This window comes from Panulirus ornatus, chromosome 41, assembly GCF_036320965.1.
Source record: "Panulirus ornatus isolate Po-2019 chromosome 41, ASM3632096v1, whole genome shotgun sequence".
In the NCBI taxonomy this organism is placed as follows: Eukaryota; Metazoa; Arthropoda; class Malacostraca; order Decapoda; family Palinuridae; genus Panulirus; species Panulirus ornatus.
The window spans coordinates 18,124,720-18,144,557 of record NC_092264.1 but is presented as its reverse complement, the minus strand read 5'-3'; the positions used below and the strand labels follow the sequence as shown (position 1 = coordinate 18,144,557).

The 19,838-nt window shown below is 40.3% G+C and overlaps 1 protein-coding gene across 12 annotated transcripts in view; it reads right to left on the bottom strand.

The window, feature by feature from the left end:
* The window catches only part of LOC139761728 (probable serine hydrolase), a 54,402-nt gene that overhangs the window by 26,140 nt on the left and 8,424 nt on the right, over positions 1-19,838 (bottom strand). For 9 of the 12 annotated variants that reach the window (XM_071686117.1, XM_071686119.1, XM_071686127.1 and 6 more), the window contains 2 exons: positions 15,249-15,478; positions 5,650-10,090 (listed from right to left, as the gene is read on the bottom strand). In XM_071686117.1, coding sequence (XP_071542218.1) covers positions 9,470-10,090; positions 15,249-15,478 — 851 coding nt within the window. In that variant the 3' untranslated portion in view covers positions 5,650-9,469. Of the gene's footprint in view, positions 1-2,182; positions 2,348-3,653; positions 3,904-5,483; positions 10,091-15,248; positions 15,479-19,838 lie in introns of those variants that run through there. The other 3 variants (XM_071686128.1, XM_071686124.1, XM_071686129.1) reach the window with 2 other exon arrangements.

Here is a 19,838-nt window from a genome sequence, read left to right as displayed (position 1 = left end):
CGCGATAGCGAGGTAGCGTTAAGAACAGAGGACTGGGCCTTTGAGGGAATATCCTCACCTGGACCTCTTCTCTGTTCCTTCTTTTGGAAAAAAAAAAAAAAAAAAAAAAAAAAATATATATATATATATATATATATATATATATATATATATCATTCCAATTCACTCTATTCCTTGCACGCCTTTCACCCTCCTGTATGTTCAGGCCTCAATCGCTCAAAATCTTGACATTACATGCATATATGAAAGCCGGCAAGGCAGCAGGTTTGGATGGTATTGCAGTGGAATTTATTAAAAAAGGGGGTGACTGTATTATTGACTGGTTGGTAAGGTTATTTAATGTATGTATGACTCATGGTGAGGTGCCTGAGGATTGGCGGAATGTGTGCATAGTGCCACTGTACAAAGGCAAAGGGGATAAGAGTGAGTGCTCAAATTTCAGAGGTATAAGTTTGTTGAGTATTCCTGGTAAATTATATGGGAGGGTATTGATTGAGAGGGTGAAGGCATGTACATAGCATCCGATTGGGGAAGAGCAGTGTGGTTTCAGAAGTGGTAGAGGATGTGTGGATCAGGTGTTTGCTTTGAAGAATGTATGTGAGAAATACTTAGAAAAGCAAATGGATTTGTATGTAGCATTTATAGATCTGGAGAAGGCATATGATAGAGTTGATAGAGATGCTCTGTGGAAGGTATTAAGCATATATGGTGTGCGAGGCAAGTTGTTAGAAGCAGTGAAAAGTTTTTATCAAGGATGTAAGGCATGTGTACGTGTAGGAAGAGAGGAAAGTGATTGGTTCTCAGTGAATGTAGGTTTGCGGCAGGGGTGTGTGATGTCTCCATGGTTGTTTAATTTGTTTATGGATGGGGTTGTTAGGGAGGTGAATGCAAGAGTTTTGGAAAGAGGGGCAAGTATGAAGTCTGTTGGGGATGAGAGAGCTTGGGAAGTGAGTCAGTTGTTGTTCGCTGATGATACAGCGCTGGTGGCTGATTCATGTGAGAAACTGCAGAAGCTGGTGACTGAGTTTGGTAAAGTGTGTGAAAGAAGAAAGTTAAGAGTAAATGTGAATAAGAGCAAGGTTATTAGGTACAGTAGGGTTGAGGGTCAAGTCAACTGGGAGGTAAGTTTGAATGGAGAAAAACTGGAGGAAGTAAAGTGTTTTAGATATCTGGGAGTGGATCTGGCAGCGGATGGAACCATGGAAGCGGAAGTGGATCATAGGGTGGGGGAGGGGGCGAAAATCCTGGGAGCCTTGAAGAATGTGTGGAAGTCGAGAACATTATCTCGGAAAGGAAAAATGAGTATGTTTGAAGGAATAGTGGTTCCAACAATGTTGTATGGTTGCGAGGCGTGGGCTATGGATAGAGTTGTGCGCAGGAGGGTGGATGTGCTGGAAATGAGATGTTTGAGGACAATGTGTGGTGTGAGGTGGTTTGATCGAGTAAGTAACGTAAGGGTAAGAGAGATGTGTGGAAATAAAAAGAGCGTGGTTGAGAGAGCAGAAGAGGGTGTTTTGAAATGGTTTGGGCACATGGAGAGAATGAGTGAGGTAAGATTGACCAAGAGCATATATGTGTCGGAGGTGGAGGGAACGAGGAGAAGTGGGAGACCAAATTGGTGGTGGAAAGATGGAGTGAAAAAGATTTTGTGTGATCGGGGCCTGAACATGCAGGAGGGTGAAAGGAGGGCAAGGAATAGAGTGAATTGGATCGATGTGGTATACCGGGGTTGACGTGCTGTCAGTGGATTGAATCAGGGCATGTGAAGCGTCTGGGGTAAACCATGGAAAGCTGTGTATGTATGTATATTTGCATGTACATTTGCATATACATGTGTATGGGGGTGGGTTGGGCCATTTCTTTCATCTGTTTCCTTGCGCTACCTCGCAAACGCGGGAGACAGCGGCAAAGAAAAAAAAAAAATATATATATATATATATATATATATATATATATATATATATATATATATGGACAAAAAGAAGTGATCTATATCCAACCCCTAGAAGACAGGGACATACTTGTAAGCCTAAATTCTAAATTCCTTTCACAGTTTGTATTTCAGCCAGTTATATTCAAAATGTAATAAAGACTCAGAATTTATCTGTATTATGGTTATCAATAAAGCTTTTTTATGGCAAACCTTCCCATTTTTGTTTTATAAATTTTCTATCATACTTACATTATTATTATGCTTCAGATATACAAGGTTGATCTTATTAAGTTGGACCCGTGCTGCAAAGAGAGATGCAGCAGTCATGGGTAGCTCATGGAAAATGGCCACAAGCTTAGCATTCTCAATTTTTTCCCTGAATTCTTGTGCAAGAATCCATTCAAAAGGGTTAACCTGCCCAAGAAAAAAAAGTGTGACAGTATATTGTAAAATTTGGTAACCGACATTAAAAACAAAACAGTAAGTGAACTGTTGAATGATATACATATCATTAATTCTTCAGTTAGAGAAGCTATCATCCATGTGCATAAGTAAAAGTCTTTCAGGATAGTAGAAAATATAGCAAATGACAAGTGGGTCAAGATGATATTCTGTACTAAAGCTGGTAGGTAAATGAAGGAGAAGTGCCAGGATACCATGTTAGAAATAGATAGATGTCACGAGAGGACTAAATAGGGATAGTTAATCCAGGCGAAGATACTAGAGGAATGATTTTGGATAGGATACAATGGAAATATCTTGTGTAAGGCATTGGTTTGAGTGGTTACGTTGGTCTCACTTGACTAATCAACTTATTATGTAGAAATAAGATCGTGTGTGAGTTACCTTCCAGATGCAGTACATACCTGATCCATTCATTAAACTGGAAATGGGAAAAATGATAAACAGCTAAAGAGATAAATAGACAGATAGAATTTTTTATACCATATTGCCATTCCCCACACTAGCAAGATAGCATCAGGAACTGATGAAAGAAAGGCCACATCCATTCCCTAGCTGTAATAAACTGAAAACACGGCTCCCTATCCACAATATATATTCTCCTTTTCAACCACTCCTCACTTATTCTCTCCATATTTCCATACATTTTCATACTTGATTGTCCATATATCATTCATAATTGATCACCATTTCCCCTGTTAATGAAGTAGCACCAGGAATATAAAGAAGGCCACATGCCCATGCATACATTCTCTAGTTGTAACATAAGTTCCCATCCACAACTGGGCCCCACAGACCTTTCATATTACCTTCCAAGGCTGCAATTCATTCATGAACTAAGGAAAAAAAATTGACTCCTTTGGACTGTACTCCTTTTTGTTAACTGACAGAGATACATCCTTGCCAAACATGCAAGAGGAGTTCTTTAGCACCCACACATTATACACTATATGTACTTACAACACAGTGCAGGCTTTAAGTTTCATTCAGCCTTTTAAACTGTATGAAACCATATGATTTTTTTTTCCATTTTTCTGTATCAAGTATGACAGCCTTAATTTACAGCTTTCTGTCCATTACCATGACATCCTGCAAAACTTGGCAAGTACCTTTTCCTAAAACTTCCCATGAACAATCCTTCATATTTTAATCCTCCTCATTCATACTTACCTTCTTGTGCATGACTGTGAAAAGTTTTGCAAGAATCATCTATACAGTGATATTTCTGTTAAGAATCATTATTATAGGATTGTGGTACCTCTGTTGTCTTTATCTTTGCCTTAGCCCTTTTCATACACGTTTCTGCAGGATGCAAACTCTCTGCTGGATCTATGTACTGGGGTTCAGTAAGCTTCAGAACTACAGCCCGGTGCCAGTGTGGTATTGCAGGTTTTCGAAGATTTGGAGATCTCGTCCGGTTTCTTAATATTTGTAAGAGAGGAATTTTGACAGATAACAACCGTTCACCAACTGAAAGAGACATGATGGCCTCTATTTCTGGATAGCACCTGTTAGAATAAAAAATAAAGTAAGATGTACTGAGTGTGCCACTCTTTGTTTTGCATTTCATAACATAATGGTTTCGATAATTAAAACACAGGTAATCAATGATAAGAAGTTTGCCTTTGTGGCAGGCAGCAAAATCATAAAGATGTTCATTAATATGCATGGTACAAATGTAGAGGATCACACTGACAGAAGAATAATAGATGTTTCTGACAGAAAAAATTATGTCAGTAGTGTGCATCACATGAAGTCAAATGGAATATGTGGATGGAGAAGGTTTGAGATTTTTATTAATAATGTACATCAGAGGAGGAAGACTAAAAATGTAAATGAAAAACAAAAAAGTTTAAATGGAAAACCTTCCTCAACAAACTTCCTCAATAAGAGATGAACTGATGAAAGTACCGGAAAACACAGCTACATGGAGAGGGTGAAGAGAGAATCAGACATCTCATGAAAGCATTATAATTGACTGCCATAAAGGTATGCAACACTATGTGCACAGACTATGAAAATGGAGGTTCAACATAGTGGAATAAAGCTTTAAGAAAGGTGGTTGACAAGAAAGAGATCCTTTAGTTTGGGATGAGGCAACTCTTGAAAAAATTTCCTTTTCAGTTAAGGCTCCCAGGTGCGTCAAGTTCGTATATGTTAAGGTAAACTCAAGAAAATGTTCCACTTTGACTGGGTCAGGTTTGTGACTGCCTAGATAGATTGATAAATGGAGAGCCAAGAATGTACAATATTGGAGAAGGTTTATCATCTGGCCCTTGCCAGAGTTGAGGCAGTGCCAGATACAAGAAAACGCTTTTTACAAGTGCATTTCTCAAAGATATTTCACATGAAGATATGGTAATCTAGTTTCCTGACACCACTTTTCTAGATGATAGAATTCAATGAAATTTTCACTTTCAAATTTCCTTGTACTACATGCATGGACATGAGAAAGGGACATCAGGATGCCATAGGTATACCTCCTATTCGTTTGATGTTTGCCAGAGTTCAAAGGAAGTGTAACGAATATAATACATATACTCTTATCTATTTATTTTGATGTTTACACCACATGATTTTCCTCTACTTCAAAGCCCTGCCCACTCTACATGAACTCAAAACTGATGGAGTTGGTGCTACACCTTCAATACCACACCCAGGAAGAACTCTACATATTATATGGAATCCACTAGCAACACTTCGTTCAAAGATATACTCTAGTGAACGCTCATCCATATACTGAAATTCTACCTTCTCATCAAAATCCCCCTAACTTCGAAACCCTGCCCACTTTGTACGTAAATCCCATACTAGGCGTAATGGGTCCTTTAATACCACAATTGAATAATTTTCACTATACACTACACGTTTAAACCTAACCAAATCTAAATGGCATGTGATAATTAGATTAAGTGAAACAGACCGATCATACTATGTGGCGAGACAATCGGACGGCAAGCTCTCCACACACGCCGGGTAAAACTCGACCTTTTAAGGAACCAGTGGGAGTGATACATGTAATTCTAATAACAAGAATATATCACTATATTCCAACACTATGATGACCATATGTTACAGCTACACTCACTTCTCCAAACTTAAGACGAGAGGAAGAATAGTATGAGCTTTAGCCCAAGCCTTCAAGAAGTAAACAAGCCTCAGCTGATTGCGAACATCAGTGTTGCCAATGTCGCCAAATCAAATTACTGCTAAGACTTAGCGAAACTCTGAGAAAATGTTGCTATCGTCAAATAAGTGTCACTATATAGGCACTAAAGAAAACATAATCATATTATTAACTATCAAGTAAAGTGTTTATTCAAATACACCCACATTCTAATCATTTACCTGAAGATTAGTGATTAAATGATGTTTTTTGATTGGATAAACATTGGGTGGGTAGTGACCCTCCTATATCAATATTTAACCCAATGAAACGTGCAATGCAAGAGACCTTATGGTGTTTACTATGAAAAACGATCTGTATTGTATATGATCTAAAGCTTTATAGTTTTGTTTGCGTTAAACATAGCAAACAACTGTTCAATTCATGTTATAATTTGTAAAAGGATAGTAATGCGAGACACCTGAAATTGGGTGCGAGAGAATATGGTGGTGATACATGCAATCATACCACGATCATATATAATATGTTGCCACCATATTCTGCTGCTATCAACTACCGTTCTTCCTTTATTATGTACAAATCATAAATAACAGTATATGCCAGTTATAAACATTCTTATGCTATGTTCTGCTAGAATGTTTTACTGCAGGTTAAAGAAATATGAAATCTCATTACTGCCAGAATAGTGTTATTATACATACTGTATCCTTTTGGTTTAGATTTATATTTTCTTTTATGTATATAAATGTACTCTGGAAATAGTTTGAATTTCTTTGATAATGTCCTTGCTTTCCACAGCTATTGCAGTGGACTATTATCTAGTTTTACATTCTTGTGGGTAAATCCTCTATCAGAAGTCTACATTGTTGGGTTACGTGTGTGTATCGAGACACGGTTAGTCAAATTTTGACTCCCTAAAATAGTCTGCTGACATTGGTGACCATATATTTTGCTTTCTGAGTATTATCTACCGTGTACCGTGTGAGTGTTCTTGTTAAGATAGTCTGACCTGATGGTCCGAACCCGGCCTTTGCCTGTAGGCGGCCCGTTCCCTGGGTTCTAGTCTTGAATTATTCTCATTTGGGAGGTAGGAATTCCCTTATGGTCTGTAGTAAGTGTCCCATATGACTTCTGTGAATCCTCCGAAGTAGTGAGGCCGCTGGTAGTATGTGGTCTTCCTCACTGAAATCAGGGCTCTTTCGCGGAGACTGTCACTTGATAGTCCAGCATGTAGTGTTCCAGTGGGCGCGTTGACGGCTCCTGGTAGTAGACGCAGTCCTTGATGATGCCGTCAGCTCTTTGCCAGCTGCATTGGTACCCCAGTCGTAGGCGATGTAGATTGACTAGGTTATTTCTGCTCATGTCTCTGTCGTTTTATGGCGGCTCCAATGACGTGGCCACCATGTACCACTTGACTGACATGGATCCAGCATTGTAGGCGTCCAGGAGATACTTTCTGATCCGGAGCCTTGCTGCTTTTTGTAGCTGGTGCTTCATTTGTTGCAGGCTCACTGGAACGTGCACTTGGATGTTATTGAAGTATCAGCTGCTTCAGCTGCCTCGTCTGCTGTCTCGTTTCCCTCGATCCCCACGTGACTGGAGATCCAGTGTATGGTGACGGGACTTCCCTGTCGCTGCAGCTCTTGGAGTTGAGCGAGGATCGAGGTGACAAGCTTGATGTTGTCCTTTAGGCGGTTGTGTTCCAGCGTTTGCACTGATGACTTGGAGTCCGTGTGCATTATCACGGGCTTCGAGTGCGAGGTGGCTGCGTGTTCCAGGGCTTTGGAGATGGCTGTTGGCTCCGTTTGTAGTGTGGAGCAGCCATTTGGCAGCCTCCAGAGGCGAGTATGAACTTGCGTGTGGAAGGCCGCTCCCGACCTTCTCTCATCTGTCTGGTCCACTGATCCGTCTGTGAAGTATGCCACAGTTCCAGCAGGCGTCTCAGTGGCTATGGCTCTCAGACTCAGTCTTCTGATGTCTTCCTGCTGGAGGCTAGACTTTTTGTCTCCTAAAGCTGTGACTGCGAAGGTGGCTGGTGGAGGGTCCTATGGAGGTAGTAAACTATGCCGATGGTGTGGTGCGTCTTCCGTCTGCAGTGTGGATGTCTCTGCTCGGTAGGCGTGGATGATATTGGCCGCCATGTGCAACCAAGAGGTTCATCGCGTCCTTTGGTCTCGGTGATAGGCGACCCGGATTTTGACTTTCGTAGTGAAGGGCTTGCTCGACCTGCAGATCTTGGCTAGGGTCGCCACTGTTATGTGTTAGACTCTTGCTGTGAGGGGTGGCAGTCCAGTCTCCATCTGCAGGATGCAGATCCTGGTCAACATGGGAGCTCTCAGCATGGTCCTGAGAGCATTATTTTGGATGACCTCCATGTTGGTCACTTGGTCATCCCTCAGGCATGTGAGTGCTGGAGCACAGTGGTCTTTCAGCAATCTGATGGCGGCGGTGTAGTAGGCTCTGAGCAATTCATGTTTGCCCCAGCGGCTGGGCTAGTCAGCGACCTCATTAGGTTTTCTCTGTTTCTCGTTCTCTGACGGAGATACTGAAGCTGCGTCCTAAAGCTGTCTTTGGTCAAACCACACTCCAAGACACTGGTGGGTGTCGGCACAGGTTACCGGCGTTCCCTGAAGGGAGAGCATCCTGTCTGGTCTCGTGGAGCAGAGGGCCATCGCCCTTGTCTTGTTTAGGTTTATCTTGAGCCCCAATCTGATGCACTCATTTCCAATCAGCTTAAGCGCATGTTGAGTGTTACTGACTCTCCTGCGCCCTTGCGCTATCAGCTAGAGATCATCAACATAGCAGAGAAGCTTAGCTGTAGGCCTGAAGGGGAGCTTCACAGGGTTCTCCATCAGGATCTTGAAGAGTGTTGGGCTGAAGATGCCTCCTTGTGGGGTGCCATTCTCAAGGAGCTTGTATGACAAGGCGACTCCTTGGAATCATACTTATTCCTGGCAATGCATCAGGTAGTCCTGGATCCACCCGATGAGCCTGCCCTGGACTCCCTTCTCAGATTGAGTCTCTAGCATCGCCAGCAGACTGGCGAGCTTGAAGGCTTTTTCTAGATCCAGGAAGATGACTATAGCCAGTTTGCTGTCGATAATGCTTAGTATCTTCACTATGTTGGTAGCTGTCCCGGTGTTCTCTTTGTAGGCGAAGATATGGGGACGCATGGTGCCGCCTTTCCACTGAAGCCTGTTGAGAACCATCCTCTCAGCCGTTTTGGCGATGCAACTGAGGAGGGAGATGGGTCATGGTTTCTCTGGTTCTCTGCGCTTGGGAATGGGCTGGATGTCTGCCTTTTTCCATTCCAGTGGAAGTTTCTGTGCTGTCCACGAGGCGTTGATGACCTGCAGCAGTGCCTTGTGTCTAGCGTCTCTGGCGTGGTGCAGCATGGAATAGGTTATTATGCCGGCCCCTGGTGCTGTGTCCCTGCTCCGTTTCATTGCCTTTTCCAATTCTTGTTTAGTGAAAGCCCTAATTCATGCCCCTGGTAAGTACTGCCATAAACAGATGATCCACTTTTGCAGTGACTAGTGATGTATCAAAACAAAGCTGGTGGTCCCATCCCCCACTCCAAAGCCCTTGCATTTACCTATTTCACTACCTACCTAAAAACAAATTAACAACCATGGTGGCATCACACACCCTTGAGAAAGACCCATCTTCACCTGGAACTACTTAGACTCATCTCTTTCTACTCATACATGCCTAACTTTCTTGCAACATCTCTATCAACACTACCATCCACTTTCTCTAGATCTAAAAATGCCACATACAAGCCTTCTCTTTTTCTAATTATTTCTAATAACAATAATAATAATAATGATAATAATAGTAATAATGATAATAATAATAATGATAATAATACAAGTATTACTAATATCAATAATCATATCAGTGAAATAATGTCTTCCTGATAACTGTTCAAGACATTCACTGTTGTTTTATCCAGCAATCTTATGATCACCATCATCTCTGATGAATTCACATATAATAGGAGCAACAATTTCTGGACAGTTTAAATGAACATGGTGAGTGCCTTCTACCTCCTTATAATAGAAACATTTGGGTTTTTTTTTATAAATGCCAAGTATTTCATCGTATAATTCTCTGCCCTCATACATTGGACCAGATAAAGCCTTAATAATTAACAACTCACACTGTAATCTGTTAGCAAATGCTTTCTGTTGTTCTAAAGTCATTCCTATGATATTCTTTGTTTTCAACCTTGGATCGTAATTAAAAGAGTAAAGACCATTTGTATGCTTAACTGAACCTCTCTTGAGTAAAATCTTTGCAGCTTCTTCAGTTAAACTGGACCCATAAGACTTCACCATTTTGTTCAGTATATCACAATATTCATAACAATTACGGTTTCTACCAATTATGGTCTCTGCTGCCATCAGCTCTTGAATTCCTTTGGCACTTCTCTCTGGTTGATCAGCAGCATCATATGAAAGAGGTTTTATGACATCTATCATTATAACTTTTCTAACTTTTTCTGGAAATGTTGCTGCATACAGCATTGCACTACAACCACCCATACTGTGTCCTAGGAGATTGACCTGAAAATTAAAATAAAACTAAGTAAAATTCAAAACTGATTGTTTCTAGAAATAGAAATATTGAAGGCATGGTCATGACTGATAATTCAGATGTCTGTTCTAAGTACACTATTCAGCTCATAATAGAACAAATAACATAAAAACAGAAGGAAACTGGTTAATATTAAGCAATGTCATAGTAAGGAGGAATGCTGCAAAGAGCAAGACTTCAAAGGGCTGCCCTGGCAGTGACTACGAAATCTACAGGCTGTAGGCTGAAGCTTCTGTGGCCTAAATATCAGGTTTGTCATGGTAATACATATATACCAATTTGAGGGTGAGAAGACCCTATCTTCTTTTGGCACTTACCATTGTTTACTGTCTTACCCTTCTTTCCTTTCCAAGCCCTCCCTACTTTCCCCCCACCCAATAACCTTCCTCCCCCTCCCCCTTCCCTATATCCCCTATTTCCTCCCAATTCTTTCATCTTCCTGTTTTCTTTTCTCTTCTTCCCCTATTCCTCATATCATTTATGAACTACTGTATACCCATTTTCTAAAAATATGTTTAATTCGTTTATTACTAAATTTGAAACTGGCAAAAAATGAATTGATTAACCACAACCTTAGGTATATGATCTAAATATGGTTCTAAACCATACACGTAAAATAAATCTCTAAGACAGTTATAGTCTCCCCTGGTTTCTAAGTGCAATTTCTCATGTGAAATCTCCATGTCCTTTGACAAGAACCCACAATCATCTTATGAATCATTACTCCCCATATCAACATTAAGTTAGAAGGGACTACTGGAGCAGGAAGTTAGAGAGTGTACATACTACTCTCGTAGGAAACAAAAGAATAAATATTCTTTTTATGAAAAAGATTAGAATGGTAGAAATAAGCTTCAGAAATCTCAGAAGAATCAGAACCTGTACTGATACTGAATGATACTGTCTCTGAGGAGACAAATGAACATTATGAAAGTATTTGGCAAAATCCATACTTTTTTTTTTACGTTGAAGTCTTCAGTCATGGACAAAAGTTCACACCATGGATGGGCCCTAATAGAAATATAAAAATGTTAATGAAAAGGAAAAAGAAGAAATGAGGAAAAGTATTCATGAATTTTGGAGGAAGTGAATACCTATCTCTTAAATGAGTGCCAGGCCATAGTTATCGGGAACGATGCAAGATGGTACTGAGTTCCAATGCTTTGAAGTGTAGGGAAAGGAACAGTTATCAAAATGGCCAACCCTTGTATTGCCAATAGCCATACAGTAATCATGAGATGCAACAGCTTGTTGAGTACTGTGTGGTCTAAGCTAGTGGTGGAGGCACACAGGCAGCAAAAACCAAAGTAGTACCAATAGAACAAGGAAAGTGAACCAAAATCTCAGCAAAAGGCAAGTGGGTCAAGTTTTGAAGTTGGTATGAAAAAGTTAATATGTTAGACTGCTTTCGACTCAACTTTGTCAAGTAAGGATAGAGAGCCAGAACTACCCTATACATGAGAGCAATACTCCATTAGAGGATTGATGAATTCTTTGCATACACATAGCTACTGTTTGAAAGAAAAAGAAATTTTGATAGCTAAGCAGAACTTCCAGTTTCTAAGAAGACGACTGTAATGTGGGGTTTCTAAGAAAGCATGGATGTAATTGTAATACTTAGTATGTTCATTGAGTTGAGGTGGAATTATAGATCTGTCAAAGGAGAGAGAATATTTGTGAAGAGTTTTCAACAGAGAGATAAGCAGAAACTGGTTCTTGGAGGCAGTAAACTTGACTAGATTTTGTATGACCCACTGAGACATCCTGTCTGAGTTTGCTGAGGAAGTTGTGTCAAGATGAGATGCAGATCAAGTGAGAGAAGAAGCAGATCTGATAAATGTGGAGAAATGCAGTGTTGAGTCATCAGCATGAGTACATTTGGTTATCTATAGAACAAAAATCCTTAATAAAAGGGAGAAAAAATGTAGAGGGCAGAACAGAACCTTGAGGGACACTGCTGATGATGGAGTAAGGGATAGAGGCTGATCCCTCAACAACCTTGGAGCTAGATCAACCAAAAAGGAAGCTTGATAAGAGGGAGCAAAGTGAGGGAGGAAAGCCAAAAGAGGGGAGCTTAGAGATGAGACCCCAATGCTACACCCTATGGCTATAACAAGCTATGGATATAACAAGGGCAACTACAAAGTAGTCTCCATAATCTTTCAGGGAGAATCAGACATTGGTAAGTTAAGAGAGAATATTACCAGTGGATCTTGCTTAATGGAAGCCATTCTAATGATCAAAGATGATTATGAGATTCAAGATGTGTAAGGATATAGAAACTGAGCACAGATTCAAAGACTATGGAAATAGTAGATGTCAAAGCAACAGGATGATAACAGAGGTGTTAGAACAGTTACTCTTCATAGGGATGGGATGTACCAATGCACATATCCAAGAAGATGGAAAAGTTCTGGTTTTTACACAGATACAAAACAGAAAAGCAAGCACAGATTCAAGTTCAGAGGCACACTGTTTCAGCACATGGGAATGGATACCATCAAATCCATAAGTCTTGCTTGTGTCCAGAAAGAGAAGCACTTTTTCATCAGTTTGAAAAGAAATTATGGGGAGGGGCATAAGTTTAGTAAGGAGAACATCAAGGGGAAAAGAATGTTAGGGTCATTTAAGGAAGTGTCAGTTGAGAAATGAGAACCAAGAGTTGCTCTGTCTGTGGGAGAGACAACTATAGTACCATCAAAACAAAAAAGTGAAGAAAAGGTAGGGCAACAGAATTTATTAGTAATATCCTTAGATAAAGACCAGAAAGACTTATCACTGGATGAAGAGAAGTTACTGTACCTCTTTTGAATAAAAGAATGCTTTGCCTAATGGATAATGTACCTGCACTGATTGTGGGCAGAGACAGATGCTGAATGGGAGGAGGAAGGAGAGTTTTTCCAAGCCTGATATGCCTGATCCCTTGCTTGAAGGGCCTTAGAACAGAAATAATTGACCCATGGATTGGAGGAAGTAGTTGTCTTGATGGAAGATGGAATAAATGCTTCCATTCCCACAAAAATAACCTCAGCTATGTATTCAGTAAAGACAGAAGCATCACTACGTAAGAGAGTAATTTACTCAAGGGAAGTAAAAAAAAAAATTCATAAGTTATTCCAGTCAGCTCTAATCTGGTGCCTTTAGATACCTACCTATATTTACATTTAGAAAAGTTGCTGGGCAGGGAAGTGCCATTAAAATATCAGATATGTTCATGGGAGTGTAGTTAGATAAAGTAATTGTGGGTGAGACTGAGTAACAACAGCACAAAGGATTAGAGAGTGGTCACAGAAGTCAGGAATGAGGGTGAGATGGGTGATAATTTGCTCCAGATCATAGAGAATGTAGGTTCCAATTCATTAAACTTTGATGTTAAGTCCCTGACTCCAAGCTAAGACAGTTTAGAAACACATGTGGTATCACCTGACGGAATGCAACGGAAGACATTCTTGCATTAAGAATGTTTCTCCCACTGGGACTACAAAATACATCAAACCATGAAAAGCCAAACAGTTTTGGGGAGAACTCTCAAGGAAATTTATGGAAGTAAAGAGGTAAATCAGGTTCCAAAGGTTCCAAGGCATAATCAGGACAACTGCAGTCACTGCCCATGTTGAACATACACCTGTGAGTTAACTTCAAAGGAAAGAATTCAGCTGAATGTCTCTCTCTCTCTAAAGATATTTTTTTGCAGGCATGGATACCAACCATCTCAGGGTATCAGTCACTGATGACACTGCATACTCAAGACAGTTCTGTTTTCTACAAGATAACACACTTGTTATGTTGTCCATAGAAAACTTTGCACCCTAAATCTAGGATGTTCTGGGAAATGAAAAATCATGGCACCATTATTTCCTTAATAATGACTGGTTACGACTTTCGTTCCTCGTCCCGAAAGTCCTTACTTATGTGACTCTCTTAAGAATAAAAGCCCCATCCCTGGCTTGAGGAATCCGCCCAAACTATCCAGTATATTGAAGAAGTTCTGCATGATAGGGGTCTTTTGGGGTTCCTCCTATTTGTTCACTAGACCAATGAAATGATAAAATCTTCATTTACAGTTTTCAGTGGAATCCTGTTTAAAGAAGGAAAGGTTTGATTTACCTAAAGAATCTCCTTCTTGGCATTTAACCTCACAATGTCATTGCACTGAGCTGCAAAATGAACTTATTGACAGCCGTTCTAATTCATGTCAAGACACTGTAAACTGGTTTCAGACTGTTGAAGCATTTTGTGTTAGGTACATATTCAGGATGAAAATCCTTAGCATTCATATTACTTGTGAGAAAAACACTTCCAAAAATACTACACATCTCACTATATATACCTGAGATACTCCTATAGTATTTCATAAGTCTGGCAGTGGATCAGCATAAGTTAAAGGGCACTTAGCAAAAGTAAACAATGCTTCATCAGGATCAATTGTATATCTTTTATTTAGGAAAAGTATTCTAGGTAACCGTAATAAACTTATGGTGATCTTTGTCTTAGAATATTTCAGAATATCCCATGCACAGACACACACACAACACACACACAGTGTATAGTCGATATTCGGAGTGCTGCAGTGAAAAAGTTACACTAATACTATGGTAATAATGCAATAGGCAATTATCTCTCAATTCTACAAATGTGATGTTATATGCTGATTTACTAGATAATTGAACTTCGTTACAGAAACATTTTCTCTACAGAAAATTTCAGTTTACGTAATCCCAACACAGTCACATATGGATAATGAGCTGTAAAACTTTTGATCTTTTCATGGTCAATAATAACTTATACTTCTACAGTTACTCACCAGTGGCATCCAGTTTAACTAGCTGTCTACCTCCTATAAGGGCAGGGACAGTTTGTGCCACATTTGGTGGGCATATGTGCCTTTAGTATACATTCCTGGGGAGGGAATCCCTCTTCATCCCAACCATCACCACCCATTCTTCTTATGAGGGTGCCCCAGGAGTTTTCATGTGCCCCATCCAACCCACCTGAGGGGCCACAACCTTTGCATACCTGTAAAACCTAGTTTTCAACTTTCATAGGCATTCAGTGACACAGACAGACTGAGAGACACATAGAAAGATACTGACATAAACACATACTACATGTAGGATTCAGACCCACCTCTTTCCATCCAAAGTGCTGGACTACTCGCTCCATTACAAGCACTAAATCCATGAAGTGAGATGAAGCTCCTATAGGATTAGCAGATGAAAAGCCATGACCTAGAAAGTCTATGGATATCAATGAGAAGTTTTTTGGAAGCAAAGGAGCCACACAATCCCAAGTGCCAGCATTATCCATCCATCCATGAAGACCAAGAATGGGAAAACCTCCTTCATTCCATATCTTACCTGAAACAAAACAAAGGAAACATTCAAATTTCTATTTGCTGAAGGAAAGACATATAACATATATAGATACAATCTCATGTAATCTGGTGGGGAAGATGTAAAGGATAAGTCTTGAGCAGTTCCAGAGACAAGGCAACTTGACTATTTAATTACGTTAACAAAGTACTCAAAACTCCCTAAAATCTCTTCTGAACAATCAAAAATTTACAACCCCACAAAATATGAGTCATCACTGTAATATATTCACTTTACAGTATCAAATCAGAGAATTCTGGCTGTCCACAAACATAAAATCTCGCCATGTCATACAAAACACTTGACAACACTTAACTTACAGCTCATTCCTTGTAACTAAATTTTCCTAAGGTGAGCACTATGCACTGGCCATGCCTTTTGGCAGGATGGTATGAGTAATAGACAGAAGCAATAGTTAGGAAAGTTTTGGCAAGAGCATTAGATAGAAACTTTAGGTAGAAGTAGTATGTAGGAACATTATGCTGGAGCTATAGGTCATAGTCAGTAGGAATATTAGGTAAGACCCTCTGCGAACACTGCACTAGAGTTACCATCTGCAAGTGGCCTGTCAAGGGTGAGGCACTAAAGGCTAAGAAGCAGCAGTGGAGTTCACAAGTTACGGAGACTCTATTGTCGTGGCCACCCTCTTGAGGGAGATATAGATATACGTCATGTGAGGCAAGTGTTTTGGGAGCAGCTGAGAGAGTGTGTCAGCAGCTTTGGTGCACGAGACCAGGCATTAGTGATGGGTGACTTAAATGCAAACCTGAGTAATGTAGCAGTTGAGGGTATAATTGGTGTAAATGGGGTATTCAGTGTTGTGGATAGAAATGCTGAAGAGCTTGTGGATTTGTGTGCTGAAAAAAGACTGGTGATTGGGAATACTGGTTCAAAAAAAGAGATATACATATGTATGTGAGTAGGAGAGATGGTCAAAGGGCATTATTGGATTACGTATTAATTGATAAGCATGTGAAAGAGGCTCATGGATGTTATTGTGCTAAGAGGGACAGCTGGAGGGGTGTCTGATCACAACGTGTGGAGGCGAAGGTGAAGATTTGTAGAGGTTTTAAAAAAAGAAGAGAGAATGTTGGGGGAAGAGAGAGGTGAGAGTATGTGAGCTTGGAAGAGAAACTTGTGTGAGGAGGTACCAGGAGAGATTGAGTGAAGAATGGTAAAAGGTGAGAGCAAATGAAATGAGGGGAGTGGGTGAGGAGTGGGATGTATTTAGGGAAGCAGTGATGGCTTATGCAAAAGTTGCATGTGGCATGAGAAAGGTAGGAGGTGGGCAGAGTAGAAAGTGTAGTGAGTGAGGGATGAAGAAGTAAAGTTGTTAGTGAAAGAGAGAAGAGAGGCATTTGGATGATACAAGGAAGGAGTACAAATGATGGGGAGATGTATAAAAGAAAGTGGCAGGAGATCAAGAGGAAGGTGTAAGGGATGAAAAAGAGGGCAAATGAAACTTGGGGTTAGAGAGTATTATTAAACTTGAGGGAGAATAAAAAGATATTTTGGAAGGAGATACATAATGTGCATAAGACAAGAGGACAAATGGGAACATCAGTGAAAGGGGCAAAGGGGGAAGTGATAACAAGTAGGGAGGAAGTGAGGAGATGGAGTGAATATTTTGAAGGTTTGTTAAATGTGTTTGATGACAGAGTGGCAGATGTAGGCTGTCTTGGTCGAGGTCGTGTGCGAAGTGAGAGGGTCAGGGAGAATGGTTTGATTAAGAGAGAAGAGGTAGTGAAAGCTTTGCAGAAGATGAAATCTGGTAAGGTGGTGGGTTTGGATGGTACTGCAGTAGAATTTATTAAGAAAGGGGATGATTGTGTTGTTGACTGTTGGTAAGGATATTCACTGTATGTATAGATCATGGTGAAGTGCCTGAGGATTGGCAGTATGCATGCATAGTGCCACTGTACAAAGGCAAAGGAGATAAACTACAGAGGCATAAGTTTGTTGAGTATTCTTGGGAAACTGTATGGGAGGGTATTGATTGAGAGGGTGAGGGCATGTACAGAGCATCAGACTGAAGTAGAGAAGTGTGGTTTCAGAAGTGGTAGAGGATGTGTGGATCAGGTGTTTGCTTTGAAAAATGTGTGCGAGAAATACTTAGAAAAACAGATGGATTTGTATGTAGCATTTATGGATCTGGAGAAGGCATATGATAGGGTTGATATAGATGCTTTGTGGAAGGTTTTAAGAGTGTATGGTAGGGGAGGTAAGCTACTTGAAGAAGTGAAAAGCTTTTACCAAGGATGTAAGGCATGCGTACGAGTAGGAAGAGAAGAGAGTGATTGGTTCACAGTGAAGGTCGGCCTGCAGCAGGGATGAGTGATGTCCCCATGGTTGTTTAATTTGTTTATGGATGGGGTGGTTTGGGAGGTAAATGCAAGAGTTTTGGAGAGAGGGGCAAGTATGCAGTCTGTTGGGGATGAGAGGGCCTGGGAAGTGAGTCAGCTGTTGTTTGCCAATGATACAGCTCTGGTGGCTGATTCAAGTGAGAAACTGTAGAAGTGGCGACTGAGTTTGGAAAAAGTGTGTGAAAGGAGAGAGTTGAAAGTAAATGAGAATAAGAGCAAAGTTATTAGATTCAGTAGGGTTGAGGGACAAGTAAATTAGGATGTTAGTCTGAATAGAGAAAAATTGGAGGAAGTGAAGCAATTTAGATATCCGGGAGTGGACTTCGCAGTGAATGGAACCATGGAAGCAGAGATGAGTCACAGGGTGGAGGAGAGGGCAAAGGCTCTTGGAGCAATGAAGAATGTGTGGAAAGAGAGAACATTATCTCAGAGAGCAAAAATGGATATGTTAGAAGGAATAGTAGTTCCAACAATATCATATGGTTGCGAGGCATGGGCTATAGAAAGGCTTGTATGAAGGAGGGTAGATGTGTTGGAAATGAAATGTATGAGGACAATATGTGGAGTTAGGTGGTTTGATCGAGTAAGTAATGAAAGGGCAAGAGAGATGTGTAGAAATGAAAAGAGGGTGGTTGAGAAAGCAGAAGAGGGTGTGTTGAAAAGATTTGGACATATGGAAAGAATGAGTGAGGAAAGACTGACAAAGAGGATATATGCATCAGAGGTGGAGGAAATAAGGAGAAGCAGGAGACCAAATTGGAGGTGGAAGGATGGGGTGAAAAGATTGTGAGTTATCAGGGCCTGAAGATACAGGAGGGCAAGAGGTGTGCAAGGAATATGGTGAATTGGTACAATGTGGTATACTGGGATCAACGTGCTATCAATGGACTGAACCTGGGCATGTGAAATGTCTGGGGTAAAGCATGGAAAGGTCTGTGGTGATGGATGTGGATAGGGAGCTGTGGTTTTGATGCATTAAACATAACAGCTAGAGAATGAGTGAGAACAAATGTGGCTTTTATGTCTGTTTTCCTGGTGCTACCTGGCCGTAGCAAGGGGTAGCGATGCTGTTTCCTGCTGGGCAGGGTAGCACCAAGAATGGATGAAGGCAAGCAAATATGTATACGTAATGTTTCCCCTTTAAGAAAGTTAAAATACAAGGAGGGAAGGGTTTCTAGATAGAGAGGTAAATAGATGGACAGAATGCTGGCTAACTCTTTGAAATGTTTTGCCCTAAGAGCGTCATGCCCACTAAGGTGGGTGCATGGCAAGTACATCTCTCCTAGTTTTCTCTCTTGCAGAGTGGAAACTACTTATTTCTCAATAGAAACGAATTTTCAGATAGAGTTGCGATTATGAAGGCTAGAGGACTGAATGAGAACATGTATAAATAAGATGACAGGTAACAACTCGCATACTGCTATAAAGCATCCCACATCTCACCATTTATGACAATTTAATGACCAATACGACAATCTATACTATAGGTCTAAACAATAAAACTTATACCGAACCTATGACTTAATGTTCTGCTAATACGATCCAGCAACATTGTTGAAAGAAAAAAAAAATGCCCTTTCGAAAGGCAAAGTACAATATTCAGTTCAGAAGCTAGAAAACATAATCCTTAATAAGTGCATAAGTTATTTTCATTGAAGACATGAATCACATTCATCTAAAAACGTTCAACAAAACCTAAGGGTAAACAATCAAGATTAAATCTTAATGAAAAAGCTCAAGCCACACTGTACTTTGTTCAAGCATGGCACTATCCCTCAAATGTTGCAGTTTGAAAGGATTGAAAATTTAGTGGTAAAGTATTACTTCTGACATGATGATGAAAACGATTTGCTTACAGTACCATTTATGGTGTAATTTCTCATAAACAATCTTGAAAATCTTAATACTATGCCAAAAATACTGGTTCTGAAGGATGAAAAAGTATTTCATAGGTTCCGAAGGATGAAAAACCATTTTGTAGA